Below are 16,708 nucleotides of genomic sequence, written 5' to 3'. Positions count from 1 at the left end.
TGAGGGTGCACTTGTTCTTGTGGGATTCATGTGGTCTCTAAATGTTCTCATACGGTTATTCTCATTATTCTCATTACGAAGCGATTGATTATCTTCTTCGGCCATATTTTCTGAAAATGATGAGGATACCCTACAAAGTCGACCACTTAATGTATGTGACCAAACTCGCATGCACGTGTAGAAAGAGAATAAAAGGAAGAAAAGAAAATAGAAGAAAAAGAAACAAAACAAAACAAAGAAAACAAAAGTTAGATAAAATGAAAAGTGAAAAGAGAAAATAAATTAAATATTATAATTTATACAAGAATTTACCTCCCCGGCAACGGCGCCAAAAACTTGACACGACCAAAAGCTTGATGTCTTTTCCCAAGTGCAGGAGTGTCGAAGTAATAAATAACCCGGCAAGACCGGGGTCGAACCACAGAGAGGTTAATTGTATAAATTATAAATAACAACACAACAATAACAACAATAACAATAATAATAACAATATTAGTACTAGTAATAGTAATAATAATAATAATAATACTCAGTAAGTGGCGTTGTTATACCTGAAAATGATCTAAAAGATCGGGTCACAGGTTTCCAGCCTATATACTGAGTTTATGAACAGATAATAACAACAACAACAACAACAACAACAACAACAATAATAAAGAAGAGAATGAAGAAATTAATGAGAACTTTGAGTTGAAAGAATAATGTAAGGATTAAACAACGATAAAAATAAATGTCAAGGTTAGAGGATCCACTAATGGTACTTCAAACAAGTATAGTATAAACTCTTATTACTCAATTGGAAACCACACATAAAGGAGGTTCCAATCAGATTATAAATTGTTAACATGATTACATTAGTTATCTTATTCGAATAAAGCTAATACTTGTAAATGTTGGCAGGCATTGATGATTATAACTTATGTTAACAACAAATCAAGTTCCTTTCATAGCTCAGGTGTCGGTTATACCATACAATATGGGCTATGAAAGTACCAAGTATTTGTTGTACCAAGTGTTATACAACATAAATCTAGATTAACCATTTAACAAGCAAAGTATTAGAAGTGAACAAGATAACAAATATAAAACATGTTAGTATCCAACGTTAAGGTCCATGTTAAGTTTATATTATATTTATTCTTACACCATTAGTGTACCCTTTTCACCTTGACATAATTAACTTAGCTAAACATAATGAAAGAAAGAAACATAGATGAACAAGATAAGAACATGAATGAGAAAGAAGTTAACTAAGTAAAGGAAAGGAAATGAAGTGCATAAACTTGATATTAATGAAAGCAAAACATAAGCAATACAAAGAGAGAAAGAAAGAGCATGATCTTGATCTGGAAACCAAGATGCCTCAATACATGGTAAGTGCCTCCTTTTATAGGTCAAAATTTGGAACTATTGATTTGTTAATTAATTGATGAGTTGGTGGCCACATCTTGACTTGGTGACAATCCTTATCTTCTTGTCTGAACAAGACGTCATTGCTAACATCATAATTTGCCCAGAATCCTCAGGAATGTTCTAGGAAATTGTCTCAGCTTTCCAACAAAAAAAAGATGAGGTCATTTGGACTTCTAGAACTCAAGATATGGGCTGAACACTAAATAGTGTCTGGGCTGCAGGACAGCTTCGGACTTCTTCGTTGTTCCTTCAGTTTGGACTTCAAAACGGCCTTTTTAAATCTTGGGCTCCTCATGAAAGTTGTAGGCCTTTGTCTTACCTTTCCATCCATATACAATGGACTTAAATCCGAGATCTAGAGCTCCAGATATGATCCAATTACCGAACAATATTCCGGTTTGGACTGCACCGGCATCTCTTTTCTAAGTTTGGCCATCTCTTTTTCCTTTCACTTTCAATACTTAAACTCATCAATCAATCCTTTTATTTATGTGATAGGCCTGCATTTAAGATGAGCATTTACCATAAATTAAGGTATCTTATAGGACTTGTTATTATAAAACATGCTTTAGTTAAGGAGTTATTGATACTTCAAGTGCAAAATGATGATATAAAACCTTGATAAACATGCACTTTTAAGTACTAATCATTTAGCTAAGTTAATTATGTCAAGGTGAAAAGGGTACACTAATGGTGTAAGAATAAGTATAATATAAACTTAACATGGACCTTAACGTTGGATACTAACATGTTTTATATTTGTTATCTTGTTCACTTTTAATACTTTGCTTGTTAAATGGTTAATCTAGATTTATGTTGTATAACACTTGGTACAACAAATACTTGGTACTTTCATAGCCCATATTGTATGGTATAACCGACACCTGAGCTATGAAAGGAACTTGATTTGTTGTTAACATAAGTTATAATCATGAATGTCTGCCAACATTTATAAGTATTAGCTTTATTCGAATAAGATAACTAATGTAATCATGTTAACAATTTATAATCTGATTGGAACCTCCTTTATGTGTGGTTTCCAATTGAGTAATAAGAGTTTATACTATACTTGTTTGAAGTACCATTAGTGGATCCTCTAACCTTGACATGTATTTTTATCGTTGTTTAATCCTTACATTAATCTTTCAACTCAAAGTTCTCATTAATTTCTTCATTCTCTTCTTTATTATTGTTGTTGTTGTTGTTATTATTATCTGTTCATAAACTCAGTATATAGGCTGGAAACCTGTGACCCGATCTTTTAGATCATTTTCAGGTATAACAACGCCACTTACTGAGTATTATTATTATTATTACTATTACTAGTACTACTATTGTTATTATTATCGTTATTATTGTTATTGTTGCGTTGTTATTTATAATTTATACAATTAACCTCTCTGTGGTTCGATCCCGGTCTTGCCGGGTTATTTATTAATTCGACACTTCTGCACTTGGGAGAAGACATCAAGCTTTTGGTTGTGTCATTTAGCAAGAAGAAAAGAGAAAAATAAAGGAAAAGAAAAAAGCCTACTAAAGCTTAATCGTCGCTTCTCTGCACACACATGTTGAACCACCAGGAAAAGAGCGTCGACGTGTATCTAGTGTCACCATGTAAGGTGGTGTTATACCGGTAAAGAAAATAGCACTCTTTACCTAAAGAGGAAAAGCAACACTCACTTATTGGCATTTGCCATGCAAGCGCCAATTATTTTTTTATTAATAATTTTATATTTATTAAAATACCCAATTATACTGTCAATATAAAAATAACCAAAAAAAAAAGAGAAAAAAATGAAAAAGCTCGTAGGATGAAGTTTTAATTTTTTGGCTTACCAGGACATTTAAATAATTTAATGATGCTTAAACATTGAAAATGTCTAGAAAGTCCCTGAACAGTAATTCATATTTTTTTCTTGCCTCCAATATTATTTTAGTTATTGCATTGTTTTAAAATAAAAAGACTGATATAATTCCAATAAATTTAAAAACGATCAAATCAATTTGAAATGTTTATTTTACCCCCCGTAGAAAGTGCATTGTTTGGTTTTGTGAAAAGTAAAATAGATATTTCACGGTAAATTATTACAGTAAAAATATCCATTTACAAGGGAAAAAAAAACTTAAAAGTAGATACTTATGAATTTATAAAGAATCATTGTTGATCGATAATTATACCAATTAATCGCAATAAAATAAGAGGTATTCGGTAATAGCGAGAGGGAAAAGAGGGTAATTTATTAGACTAACCATGACATTATTGCAGAAAGGCCATCTTTGTACGGAAAGAGATCGTCCAAAAAAAAACCTCTGATTTTATATTTCATCTCAAATTTTGATAGCAGGAATGAAAAAAAATAATCTATTTTTAGAGTGGTCTTCGTCTTCCGTTTATAATTAAACCAGTAGATAAAAAAAAAACCAATTTATTTGGTTAGTAGAATTTGCAAATCCTAGACAAAAATTGTTTAAATTATTTATTTATTTTTATTATACATTATAAAGACAGTAGAAAAATCACTTTTTATCCAAATCCATTCCATTATATTATAGATTATAATAATAATTCATGGTGTATTATTTTTTTATTTTTACTTAGTATTAATTCCTTTTTATTTTTACCTACAATACTTTTTTTTTATTTTCTAAAATTATCTTTGTCAATTTTATTTTTTTTAATATTAAACTGATTAAAAATTTTACTTTATATTTTTTAAAAAAATACTGTGGATTGCTACAGTATTTTCTCACATGATTTTTCTATTTTATTTTTTTATTTTTTAAAATTATATTTGTTGATTTTATTTTTTTAATATTGAGTTGATTGAGAGTTTAGCTTTGTAATTTTTTTTTCTTTAAAACACTATTAGTTGCTGTAGTGTTTTCCCATATGATTTTTTTATGATTTTTTTTTCAAAATTATCTTTGTCGATTTTTTTTTAAATATTGAGTTGGTTAAAAATTATAATTACAATAAAACTAAATCATACTGGAAAAGCATTTTTGTTTTCCTCACAAAACATTGTGAATTGCTATAATATTTCTCAAAATGATTTAATTTTTTATAATTTTTTTTAAATTATTTTTGTCGATTTTATTGGGGAAAGCATTATAGTTTTCCTTATAAGATATTGTCAATTGCTATAACGTTTTTTCTCATGGGTTTTTTTTTCCTTCTAAAATTATCTTTGTCGATTTTTTTTTCAATATTAAGTTGGTAAAGAATTTAGCTTTGTAATTTTTTTCTTGCAAAAACTAAATCATGTGGTAAAATCACTGTATCTTTTTTCATAAAATATTGTGGCTTGCTACAAATTATTTTATTTAATTTCTAAATTTTTGATCACTTCATTGAAATATTAATTTTATTATATCTTTAGTTTTTATTATTTATCTGATGTTGATTTATAATTATAATATTATCAAATATATTTATTTTAGAAGCTTTAACAGCGAGTGTGCATGTCATCTCATAGTTTATTATTTATTTATTTATTATTATTATTATTTTTTTATTTACGTGAGTGTTCGGGCCAACTTGCGCGCACCACGACTAATCCCACGACTCACTGAACATCCTGCAAACCTAGTGATCATGTAAGGCACCGTCGGGTGACAGGCATGCACAGTAAAGTTTGAATCCAGAATACAGAGAAAAAAAATAAGTCCCTTCAAACACTGGCCAAGACCTCAATCGCATTATTTATTTAAACCGGTAAGGAGGAGTATTTTATTTAAAAAAGTAAATGTCACAAACAGAAGATAATAAGATATTCTTGTTTAGCTATAAAAGGGAAGATAACCTTTCCTTTCTCGAACACACAACACCCTATTATTCCTTTTTCTCTCTCTCTTTCTTTTTTTCTGGTGTTTGTTTTACTTTCTGAAATTGGAAGCTTTTTGATTCCTCTGATCAGACCTAACTCAAGCCAGCTCCTAAGAAGGTAAACAAGTGAAAGTCAATCAATCCATGTCACTTACTTCAGTTCTTTTGCATGTTCATGACCCAAGATTGGTCCGTCTTTCACTTTTCTTTTCTGTTTTTTTTTGGGCGTCCTTGCTTGGATCTGAACTGGGTCTTCTCGCTAGGGTTTCTGCTAAACTCTCGTATTAAATTAGCAAAACCCCACTTTTCTTAGCTTTGTTTCCATGTCATTTCATATGTTCGTTCTTGTTTGTAAGGACAATGTCAATGTTGTGTGTGTGTGTGTGTGTTTTTTTTTTTCCTTTTTAAAGGAGAGGAAAATGGCTAGAGAGAAGATCAAGATCAAGAAGATTGACAACGTGGCTGCAAGACAAGTGACCTTCTCAAAGAGGAGGCGAGGACTTTTCAAGAAAGCTGAAGAGCTTTCTGTTCTTTGTGATGTTGAGGTTGCTGTCATCATTTTTTCTGCTACTGGCAAGCTCTTTGAGTATTCCAGCTCCAGGTACTGCATTTTCTTACCTTTAGAGACGGAGATCCCCTTGTATTTGATTTAATGTATGTCTTATCCTTGTGGACTCTCTCTTATTTACTGTGTGTTTATGTGCTGGTGTGAGTGTAATCATTAGAGTTTGTGTGTGAGAGTAAGAGAGAGTGGCATAGAGGATTTTTTAGATTCTACTCCTGTTTTAGGACTGTATGATCTTACAGGCATGTTTGTTAATTTTGCTGTGGCTCTGAAACCTCGTATATAAACATAAATTTATATCCGTCTATTTAATTTTATGGACTTTTAAAAATCCAGTAATTAGATAGTGAGGAAGGAATCAAGATCCCTTGCGGTATAGTTTCCTGTATCTCTGATAAATAGGTAAGCCTCACCTCCTTCAAAGACTATATAAGCACATCCAACTTTACATGTCTTAACACAAATTCTTTACTTCATTTCTCTTTCAGAAAAAAATAATAGTCAAGAAACACTTCATTTCTGGGATATTCTTTTCTTTAACATGAAATCCTCTCTCCGAAGTTGCGGTTCTGTGTTTTGTAGAATTTATTAATTTTCATTGATGTAATCTAGCTGGGTTTATATGCAGCTGTCTGTGTCGTTGTATTAATTAATTGTTCTGCCTTATTATTTTTTTCCGAGGTGTGCAACATGTTGAAAAGGGTTCAGAACTATATATCGCTAAGTCTCTAATCTTGCTTCCTTAATATATCGACAGCATATGATAAGCTAAAATTTATTAAATTTTGAGGTTTTAATTTGTTGAAAGTGATCTGTTCTCAACATGGGAGTTAATTGTTTTCCTCTTGAACTAAAATAGACAACTGAAACCAATCCTCTCCTTCTTTTTAACAGTAGTTCCCTTTGAATTAGGTCATTAAAAATCTCGAAAAACATTGAAGTAATTAAATATGAGATGCTAATTGATTTATGGAAGTTAAAAGTTACATCGGTTTTTGTGGAAGTTAAAAGTTTAAACTGGTAAAGATAGCTAGGCTTCAAGAAGTTTGGAGGAAGATTTTTTGGTGGGATTGGTTCCAATTGAGATAATGGATGGTGAGCTGTTACCATAAAATGATGGTCTACAAGGTACGTATGTCTTCAGCAAAAATACTATGATAAACATCAAGGCTAGCAATGATACAGTGGATTGTACCAAAATACAAACGCCAGTTTTGATCCAGTAGTTGGTTAAAAAGAGCAATTTTTTTCTTCTTTTTTGAAAAGTTTTCTACGGTCGTGGAGAGGGCCTTCGAATCTTAGATGACACAGGGAGGGCAGGCCTTCCTGGTGTGCCTAAATTCCTTTTGAGACTTTTAGGTTGGAGTTGGAAGTCCACGTACTCCAATAGTATTCCTTTGGAGAGGAATTGTATTTTGATTGTGACGTAAATGATCATGTTCACAAACTTTGTGGTTTAACTTATTCATTGAAGGCACTAGCGAGATTAGAATTTTTCAAGTGCGAGGTCTCAACATGAAAAACCTTAGCATAAGCTTAAAAATAAATAACGAACGAATGGCTTTACATATAATACATAATTTTAGGTTTGCAAAATACATTTTTTCTAATAAGTAAATCTTAATTTTAAGGGTGTAATTAAAAAGATCGTCCAAATTTTAGGATTAATTAAATTATAAACTTTCTCAAAGTTTGGGATGCTATGACATCTTTGACCTAATACCTCATTCCGTTCTTGACTAAGGACTATGTTGGAAAGAAATAGAAATATTTGAGCATAAGTACTGGGAATTTTGGATACTTCAGTTAATAAAATCCAAGGAACGGTGTCAAGAAAGTGAAACAAAATTAGCTAATAATAGTCATATTCTTGTGCGCTATTGCAATAATCTTTGTAACAGTATTGTTAAATTTAGTCAAGCTTGGTGAGTCATTCCAGTGTCTCGTTAACCCGGTCACTGAACCTAATCAAGTTTTAATGCAAACCTTTTGAGTGCAGATCAAACATGACTTAATTGACCTAATTAGCGGGTGTTCCCGTGAATCAATCGATCCGGTGAAAACCTGACTTGCTGACTTAGTAGGTGAATCCGCTTGATCAATCTAGTAAAAACTTGATTTTATTTTTTTGAGAAAAAATAAATTAAAAACAAAGTTGATATAACTTTTTTATAAAAAAATATTGATACGATGACAATTTTTTTATTAATCTAAGCTATGGGTTGGGCAAGTTTAATAACCTCGCTTTCTAGAACTTGTTTTTTAATCAATTAAACAATTATAAAATTAAACATTTGCAAGAAAGACAAAAAATAAAATTATTGAGGAGAAATGTATTTTTTTTTATCTAAATTGTCTTTTTTGATTCATATAATTTTTTTATATAAAAAAAAATTGTTTTTGTATCACAACATAGTTAATTGAATAAAAAACAACATAAAAATAAGTTTGGAGAAACCATATTAATTTTAAATAAATGTAAAAAAGCACATTTTTAATAAAAAACTAAATTTTCATATTCATGTATTTTCTTTTTTAGTTTTGATGAAATTTGTTTTTATGAAAAGTGCTTTTTTAAAAACAGAAACTCATTATGATCAAGAAAGCAAGTTCTATTTAAAAAAAAAAATCATAATCAATCATCTCTCTACGAATATATAAAAAAATAAGAACAATAAACTTGAGAAAATTATATAAAAATTTATAATGAAAAAATCAAGAAAAAATATATATTATATTCTCATTCAATATTAATGGGCAAATTATCATTAAGATTTCACGTATTGGGTTGAAAAATAATTATTCATAAAATAATCGATAATATTATCATAAAAAATCATAATATTATTAAAAATATCATAATTGTTTTTTTATTAGGAGCACATTTGCTTAATAAAAGGCAGCAACAATAAGGTTAATTTTTTGTCATAATTCCAAACAAGTAGAAAAAATGTGTTTATTCAATCTGGATTCTATTTTTTTATTAATACATTTCTAGATTGTTTCAATGAAAGCATGATTTTCAATTGCAAGCATTGTTTTCTAAGTAAAAATCCATCTTAATTTTAAAAGCAAATTTAAAAAATATCAAAATAATATCTAAGTATTTCGTATGTGATTAAAAAAATAAAAAAATTGTTACAAAACCATAAGAATTCCACATTGGGATTGGAAGTGCCATAGTCCATTTTTTTTCTTTTTTGTTTATAAACAATAAAATATTTTTAAGAATTAGATTAGAAATACTTAAGTTGCATTACCATACACGGATACTTAAATGATCATTATTTTAATGTGAATTAAAAAAATATATAAATATTTATTGATACGTAATATATATATTGCTAAATATTTTATCATGTATTAGAACTCAATTCATCTTGGTAAAGGAAAGTGACATGAATCATGTAAGAAGCATGTGCAAACATGACTAGCAAACTAAATATCTCAATCTTCTTAAACAAATTATTCTAGGGTTTAGTTAACCACTCTTTCTAAATGATTATGACTACTAACTCATTTCATGAAAACATTGTTATTGGAATTCAACATTCCTACAAATCTAGGATTTCTAGAAGTGTTGCAACTGAGAATTAATCAAAACATGAAAAATAAAAGCGCTGTTAGAATTCTTTTTTTTTTTTTAATATTGAAAAAGTAATTTCTTTGGAGAAAAAGTTGGCTTTTAGAAATATTTATCTTTACCTGTGGAAATTGTTTTAGGTTTTTTTTTTAAATGGAGAATTATAGAAAAGGCATTGGAAAATGAATTTTTTTTAGAAACATGTTTTATTTCTTCTTCTAATTCTTTAGAAAATTGAAAAGCATCAAAAAATTGTTTTTTCAAGTTCTTCACTGTTAAAAACAAAGAGCCTTGTTTTTATGACCCTATTTTTTTATATACAAACTTTTATCAATTTAAATATAAGCCATACAAAACCCTTGTTCTCTATTTTAAAACCTTTTAATCAGAAAGCATGTTTTCTTATTTTTTCATACATAATTTGTTTTGGAATAAATAAAAAAAATTGGAAACTACAACACTGTTTTTAAAAAATAAACTAAACACATCAAGAGTTTTTTTGTTTTTTTATAAAGGAAAACTTTCCCGGATAATGAAAACTCTATATTCAATTTTATTTTTTTTTTGAAATTTAGTGTTTCTAAGTAAGCCAAAAACACCTCTGGAATAGGAATAACACTAGAAAGATTAGGTTGTGGCTTTTTATTTATAACCTTCATGTTCTTTCAAAAGTGTGCTAACATGGATAAAGGGAATGAAAAATTGCAAGGGTAAATTTTCAACTCCTTTATTCTCATATCAAATATATCCTTGTAAAACTTAGCATCAAAAGTAAATGCATATGGAATTATAAAATTTTATGGGTTCGGCTAAATCGATCTACTTTTATGGGCTAAGATGGGAAGAAATGGCAGTGTGTGAAATTTGGAGAAACTCTTCACTCTCTGCACTCAACCTTACAATAGCTAGTGAATGTTCTCCAATGCAAGACATTAATGTAAGACCCTGATTGGTAATGGATTGAGAAAACACAATTGTTGCTTTCGTGAAAAGCTATAGCATTGGAGACCACCTTCATATTTCCAATGAGTTAGTCTAGTCACGTTTCAATTAGGCTGGCCTTCTAAACTATTAGTGACACCCTAGCATGCACATGAGGGCTGTCAAGTGAAATTTTATAGAAGTTTTGAGGGAAACGACGAGGGTAAAGGGCGAAGTTTATAGAACTAATCCTTTTACCTACTGGAAAGGAAGGGGTTGAAGGTTTCTATATCTCCAAGTTCAATCCATTTAAATTCTAAGAACAATTCGAACCCAAATTAAATGTTTAGAGAACCTTTGCTTGTTTTTTATATCAAATCTCTTCTCTCCATCTTGGGACCTAATAACGAGATGATATGTGTTGTCCTATAATTTTTTTTTTCGTTTAATAGTAATAATTATTATTTTTAGAAACTTCTTTATTTAGGTGCTGCAATTTATGTTACAATGGTGAAACATTGAACAGAGTAATAACTTAGGCTGGTTAACGTTTCCTTGTTCTTTGCTTTTGATAAGAAACGACAGTTTATTCGGAACAATATAAAACAAACCAGGTTTTTCAATGTTTCGTTGTGAATCATTGAACAGGCTTGTGTATCTGAATAAACAAGAAAGATACATAATATGAAGGAAGTTCCCTGTAGCTTCCTTCAATTTCACTTATAAACAGGTTAATAAAGGTAAAAAAGCGTCCTATTAAATGATTTTCATAGCTTACGTGCTAAATAGCTTTGGGTTTTTGTGATGTTTTCTTGAATCCCCTATCTGCTTCCTCATTTACCTTCTTAAGCATGTGTACTCAACGGGGTGCAAGTCTTGTTACGTCCACATCCATCGCGTCCACAACTCCCCCAGTTCTTTTGTAGATCATTTGTATTTGACATGGAAATGAATATGCACGTAAACAATGCATTTGAATCCTTACCAGTTTACTTTATAAGCATTTGAAAGTAAAACTATTAATGCCACATAACCATCTTAATTCTTCTCTGATGTAATTGGAAATCAAGGATAAAGAAATTTATTATAAATTAAAATTCTTAAAAATAAAAAAATATATAATTATAAGAAAACATTCAAAATATTCTCTTCCAAGTCTCTATTAAAATATAAGCTAGATAATTCTATTTATATTAGTCTTAAACAAACTGAATAAGAAAAATACAATCCAAAATATGAATAATTTTTAAACTAAATAAAAAAATAATTTAGGAAAATAAATTTCCTAAATTGAATAAGAAAAAATAAATAAGAAATAGCTTATACACCAATCTCCTTAAGTTAGAAAGAATTTGTTTTCTAGTTCAAATTGTTTTTACTTTAATCTCGTGGATATCTAATCAAAACTCTTCATCTCCTTTTCATTCTTCACTTCAAGTGTATTATAATTTTATGTATTAGCGTAGGTCCTTTCATATTAAATTTTATATAAAAAACCAATTGATAAATTATTTCTCTTTATTTGGCTTTTAGAGTAATAAATTGCAAACTTCAAACTTGTTTCATCAACATATGTTGTTATCATATAATCCTTTAATAAATTTATCTTTGTGAAAATAGTAAATTTGTAATCAAAATGATCAACTTCTTTTAAATTAATTTTTTCTTGTTGAACACCTTCCATGTTCTCTTAGCATTTAATCTTTAGCTTGTTAATGAGAAACCATTGTGATGAGGCCATTATCCCACATCGGTTAGGAGATGAGGGCCTTGATTACTTATATGGCACTGAGAACACATTTCTCATTGCAAGACGTCTTTTAAAGGACAAAATCCACTGGAAGCCATGCAGGAAAATACCTCGTGGTGGGCCTACCATGCTGCGGATGTGATCACATTGATAATATCAGTAATGCTATTATTTTCATTGTTTATGCTATAATTATCATCAAAATAAACATTATAAATTGATGGAGAATACCAATTCACATTAATCTTTTTATAAATAGGATCACTAAAGTTCACACTCTTTTCTACCTTGATATCCAGTTCGTTTCTATTGCAGTTTTCAGCTTGTTGCTTCCTTTTGTCATGTTTGGGTTTGATGATAAAGGGTCTCTAGTAGGTATAGAAACTTGTAAATTGTTGTTGATCTCCAAAACACCACCATGATGAATGCATACTGGTTGCTTTACTGCGCTTGAATTGTTGAAATAGTCTCTTTGAAGAATTCAAGGTTTAAGTGTACTTCAAAGGTATAAAGCGGTCTTACATCTTCTTCATCTTCTCCCTTTCAGAAATCCTGGGCTAGTCCTGTCTCGTACAAGGTTTCTTTAATTGCTTCCACCACAAAGAGGGATAACCTCTCAATTTGGTGGTGATCAACTTCACCTTCTTCTCAAAACCTCCGTGCACTTAAAGTTTCGTTCTTTCTCATAAAATCAATTGATAAATCCCTTAGCTTACAGGATACTCGCAAACTCAGGGAGTCTCTTGAAAACCCTGGTCTTCATGGTGATCATCTTGAACCCGATTATGCTTGTGATGTGGGTTCTTAAATCTAGATGTGGAGTTATGGCCATCAAACTTAAAAATCTTGAGATCCTGATCCGCTAAACAACTACTCAAATCCACAACCTACCTTTATAAATCCTTAATTATCATTAGTTCTTGAAAATAACTTTCTTGAGGTAGAATATCCTCAATAGAAAACTATACTCCTTCACAATGAATATGTCCTTCTTAATGATCTCCATTATGCTTTTTCAACTATACATAACAAAAATTATTAGGAATCATTGAATTTTGATATCATATCACATTAAAAAACAAAAGATAATGGGGATTATTATAAGTCATAATTCTCAAAGACCAAGAATACTATAACTATGAGGAAATACTCAAAATATTTATTTATTATTCATTCAAGCTTTTTAAAATACAAGTTAAATAATTTTATTTATACTTGTCTTAGGCCTAATAAATAAAAGTAAAATAATATTATTGAACTTAATAAGAAAAAATAAACAAAGAAAGAAAATCTCCTGCATCACTAGTTTATAGTAAAAATAAAAAATAAACACAATGCACATAACTGCATACGTTGACACTATGAATAAATCCAATGTAAAGAAATTTGTATAATTAATTATATTGTTTTATCAGCCCCATTTGAAATGTAGTAGAGACCTAATATCACCAAAAATCCTTCTTCTATAATGCTTTTATATTATTTTTTTATATATTTTTTAAGTGAATTTTTTAAATTTGTAATTGGTTTATATCCACTCACCATTAATCATTAATGCTATTATTGTCATTGTTTTGCTTCAAATTAATTTTATTTTGTTTTTTTGATTGTTTTGATGTGCTGATGTCAAAAATAAATTTTAAAAAATAAAAAATATATATTATTTTGATGCATTTACAAGTAAAAAAACACTTTAAAACACAATTTTCACTACACTCTAAAACAGACACTAAAAATTTAATATTACATCAAATAAATATCTAAAATAAAAAACTTAAAGACTTCACAGTAATTTTATAAATTACTCTCGGACAATCACATTAAATGATAATATTTAAAATTGATAATTGACTATGGCTTAAACTTTGATACAAAATCCAAACTCATTATCTAATTCAATTATTTTTTCACAATCACATATATTAAGTTTGTCCCAAAAAAAAAATATAGCTCGAAAAACTAATTTTTAACCCGTGATCTTGTAATTATTTCCTAGAATAGTGATCATTTTTTTTAAAATTATTTGACAAATGTCAACCAGAAAATTTTCCAGTTGTATATGTTTTTATTTGTTACCACAAGCTGTATATTATCCAACATAATTTTTACCATAGAAAAAATAAGATATTTTATAGGGACTTGAAACGAGCCTAGTGTTCTAGGGTTAAGACTCCCACGGACAAGTCTGCTGCTTATTTGGCCATTGTTTGCTGATATCATACATATTTGTGAATGTTTTGAGATTCTGTTGCAATAGAGGAAGTATGCAAGGTCTGTTACGTGTTGTATTAGCAGAATTGATGGGATATTTCAATTCCAGTTAAATTAATCTTTTGGACTTTTCATGAAGCCCTCATCGCCTTGCTATGTCTCTATGAGCAGCTTGTGTGGCGATGATCTGTATTGCTCATTTTCTGAATGTCACCAGCTTTTCATATGACGTACTAACTGTTTCACTTATGCGTAGTATGAAGGATGTTCTTGCGAGGTATAATTTGCACTCCAATAACCTCGACAAACTAAACCAACCATCTCTTGAGTTGCAGGTAATTCCTTCTATTAGTTTTGCATAATGACTAACACCTCAATATTATGGGAAATATGTGTTTCTGTTTGTTCATTTTAAGGGCATTGTCCGGGTGTTTTTGAAGCTCTGCAGGTTATACCTGGTCCTTAACCTGCAATTTCATTCTTGATTTTATTTACAGCTAGAAAACAGCAATCATATGCGATTGAGAAAGGAGATTTCTGAAAAGAGCCATCAACTAAGGTAACATTCAGTAAGGAACTTCACAAGGTGGTAACTGATCTATTACTATTTAGTTCTAATTGGATGTATTCCTTCAATGCATGGCAGGCGAATGAGAGGAGAAGAGCTTCAAGGACTAAATATAGAGGAATTGCAGCAATTGGAAAAAGTGCTTGAAGTAGGACTTAGTTGTGTGCTTGAAACCAAGGTTGGTTCCCATTTACGACCATACATAACCACGTATAGATTCTTGTTTTGCAACAACGAGTTTTTTTTTTTTTTTTTCTTTCAGGGAGAACGAATTATGAATGAGATATCTACACTTGAAAGGAAGGTTAGAATGTTACTGATTTCATGGTATACGAGACTTGCTGGTCAAGACTTCATCAAGAGATGTCCTACATAGATAGAAGTCATTCTTTGATTAAAAAAATAGAAAAGAAAGAAAAAAAGACAAGAACTCGTTCTTCTGTGTAGTTGCTACGAGCCATTAGTCTTGTTTATATACTCTGAATCATTTAGATAAGCAAAGTGTCTCATCCATTCTTTGATTACTTGGTTTACTCCAATAATGCAGGGAGCTCAGCTTTTGGAAGAGAATAAGCATTTGAAACAGAGAGTAAGAATTTGTATCCTAAGTTGCTTATAATTTTACTTGTGAAGATTTAAATATTGAAAGAATAACTTTGTTTGAAGTTGTATGCAGATGACAACCATTTGTAAGGGAAAGAGACCTGCCCTTGTTGATTTAGACACAGCAGTTCAGGAAGAAAGGATGTCATCGGAGTCTACTAGCAATGTTTGCTGCAGCAGCAGTGGCCCTCCTGTAGAGGATGATAGCTCCGACACCTCTCTCAAATTAGGGTGAACTTAATTACCCGTATTATATCGACTAAATTTACGTGCAATTTTTCTTCTTCGTTTCACTCCTCAGGTTCCTTTTCTCCTTTTAGCCTTAAAGGATCCATGACCACAAAATGAATTATTTAAATCACACCCCTCGTATAAGCTTGCTATAAAGCTTCCTTCGGTGAAAAGTTATCATTTTGAATATACCATAATTTCAATATCGAGGCAACTAACTGGCGTTTTGTGTTCTTAGATTGAATAATTGCTCAATTGCATGCATCAACTTCAAACTGTTTACAGGTTGGCCATCTTAAGCTGAAAGCTGGAGGCAAATGAACTGATCCAGTAGAATCTTGCGAGGGACAAAGCTGCGATCGCTTGAAGATCGACTTGACCTTTGAGATATATTCTCAAAGGTATTTATTTATGTTTTGAGTTAATGTAAGAATGACGCGTACTGGCAAAAATTCTGGATTCGCTTTCTTCACCCAATGAACCACTATGTCATTTAAATGCAATATAGGTGGTGTGTATTAAATCTAAAACCCAAAACATGTATTGGGGACTTTAATTTAAATCACCGAATATTTCGTCGGTGTGTCAGTATAAAAATCACCAACAAATTTATCAATGGAGTTGATGAGTGTCTTGTTGAGGATTTCAAATCGGCCGGTCATTTAGTCAATGATTTAAATGTCGATGGATAGGCTAATAAAATATTTGTTCTAATGATAAAAGTAGGAGCCAATCATTTTATGTTAGTGATAAAAGGAGACATCAATTATTTTTTGTTGGTCTATCCATTGATAAATATTATTGATTGATAGACTAATTTTCCTTAATATATCGTGTAGAACCAAGGGATTGACTAATAAATAATTGACAAACATGTTCTATTGTTGAATCTATTAGTTTATATCAAAATAGTTTACAAATCTTTATATAATTCTTCAAGAAAAATGTGTTTATAGATACCTATTGTATCAATGAAATCACTAAAAGAATTTTTGATAGAATTTTTATGATTGTTGATGATTTTGTCAGTGTTTTAA

The 16,708-nt window shown here is 30.1% G+C and overlaps 1 protein-coding gene across 4 annotated transcripts; it reads left to right on the top strand.

Moving 5' to 3' along the window:
* Positions 1-5,207: 5,207 nt before the first annotated feature.
* Positions 5,208-16,271, top strand: LOC118036716 (MADS-box protein JOINTLESS). 4 transcript variants are annotated; one of them, XM_035042514.2, is made up of 9 exons: positions 5,208-5,357; positions 5,650-5,840; positions 14,526-14,604; positions 14,767-14,828; positions 14,916-15,015; positions 15,100-15,141; positions 15,385-15,426; positions 15,514-15,671; positions 15,957-16,271. In XM_035042514.2, exons 2-9 carry the CDS (start codon positions 5,659-5,661, stop codon positions 15,973-15,975), a joined length of 684 nt encoding a protein of 227 aa, XP_034898405.1. In that variant the 5' UTR covers positions 5,208-5,357; positions 5,650-5,658; the 3' UTR covers positions 15,976-16,271. The 4 variants fall into 4 exon arrangements, with proteins under 4 accessions (XP_034898405.1, XP_073265273.1, XP_073265271.1 ...); XM_073409171.1 differs by having other exon boundaries at positions 5,241-5,357; positions 5,503-5,840; XM_073409170.1 differs by having other exon boundaries at positions 5,222-5,840.
* Positions 16,272-16,708: the final 437 nt, after the last annotated feature.

Source organism: Populus alba, chromosome 5 (assembly GCF_005239225.2).
Source record: "Populus alba chromosome 5, ASM523922v2, whole genome shotgun sequence".
Lineage (NCBI taxonomy): Eukaryota > Viridiplantae > Streptophyta > Magnoliopsida > Malpighiales > Salicaceae > Populus > Populus alba.
Note: the sequence above shows the minus strand (reverse complement) of the source record. Positions and strands in the feature narration are given on the sequence as shown.

Bases quoted from the DNA above. Each gene is read 5' to 3' on its own strand.
- LOC118036716 (XM_073409170.1), top strand. From the start codon at position 5,563: ATGTCATTTCATATGTTCGTTCTTGTTTGTAAGGACAATGTCAATGTT. The intron at 5,841-14,525 runs GTACTGCATTTT...ACTTATGCGTAG, and splicing joins TTTGAGTATTCCAGCTCCAG to TATGAAGGATGTTCTTGCGA. The intron at 15,142-15,384 runs GTTAGAATGTTA...CCAATAATGCAG, and splicing joins TATCTACACTTGAAAGGAAG to GGAGCTCAGCTTTTGGAAGA.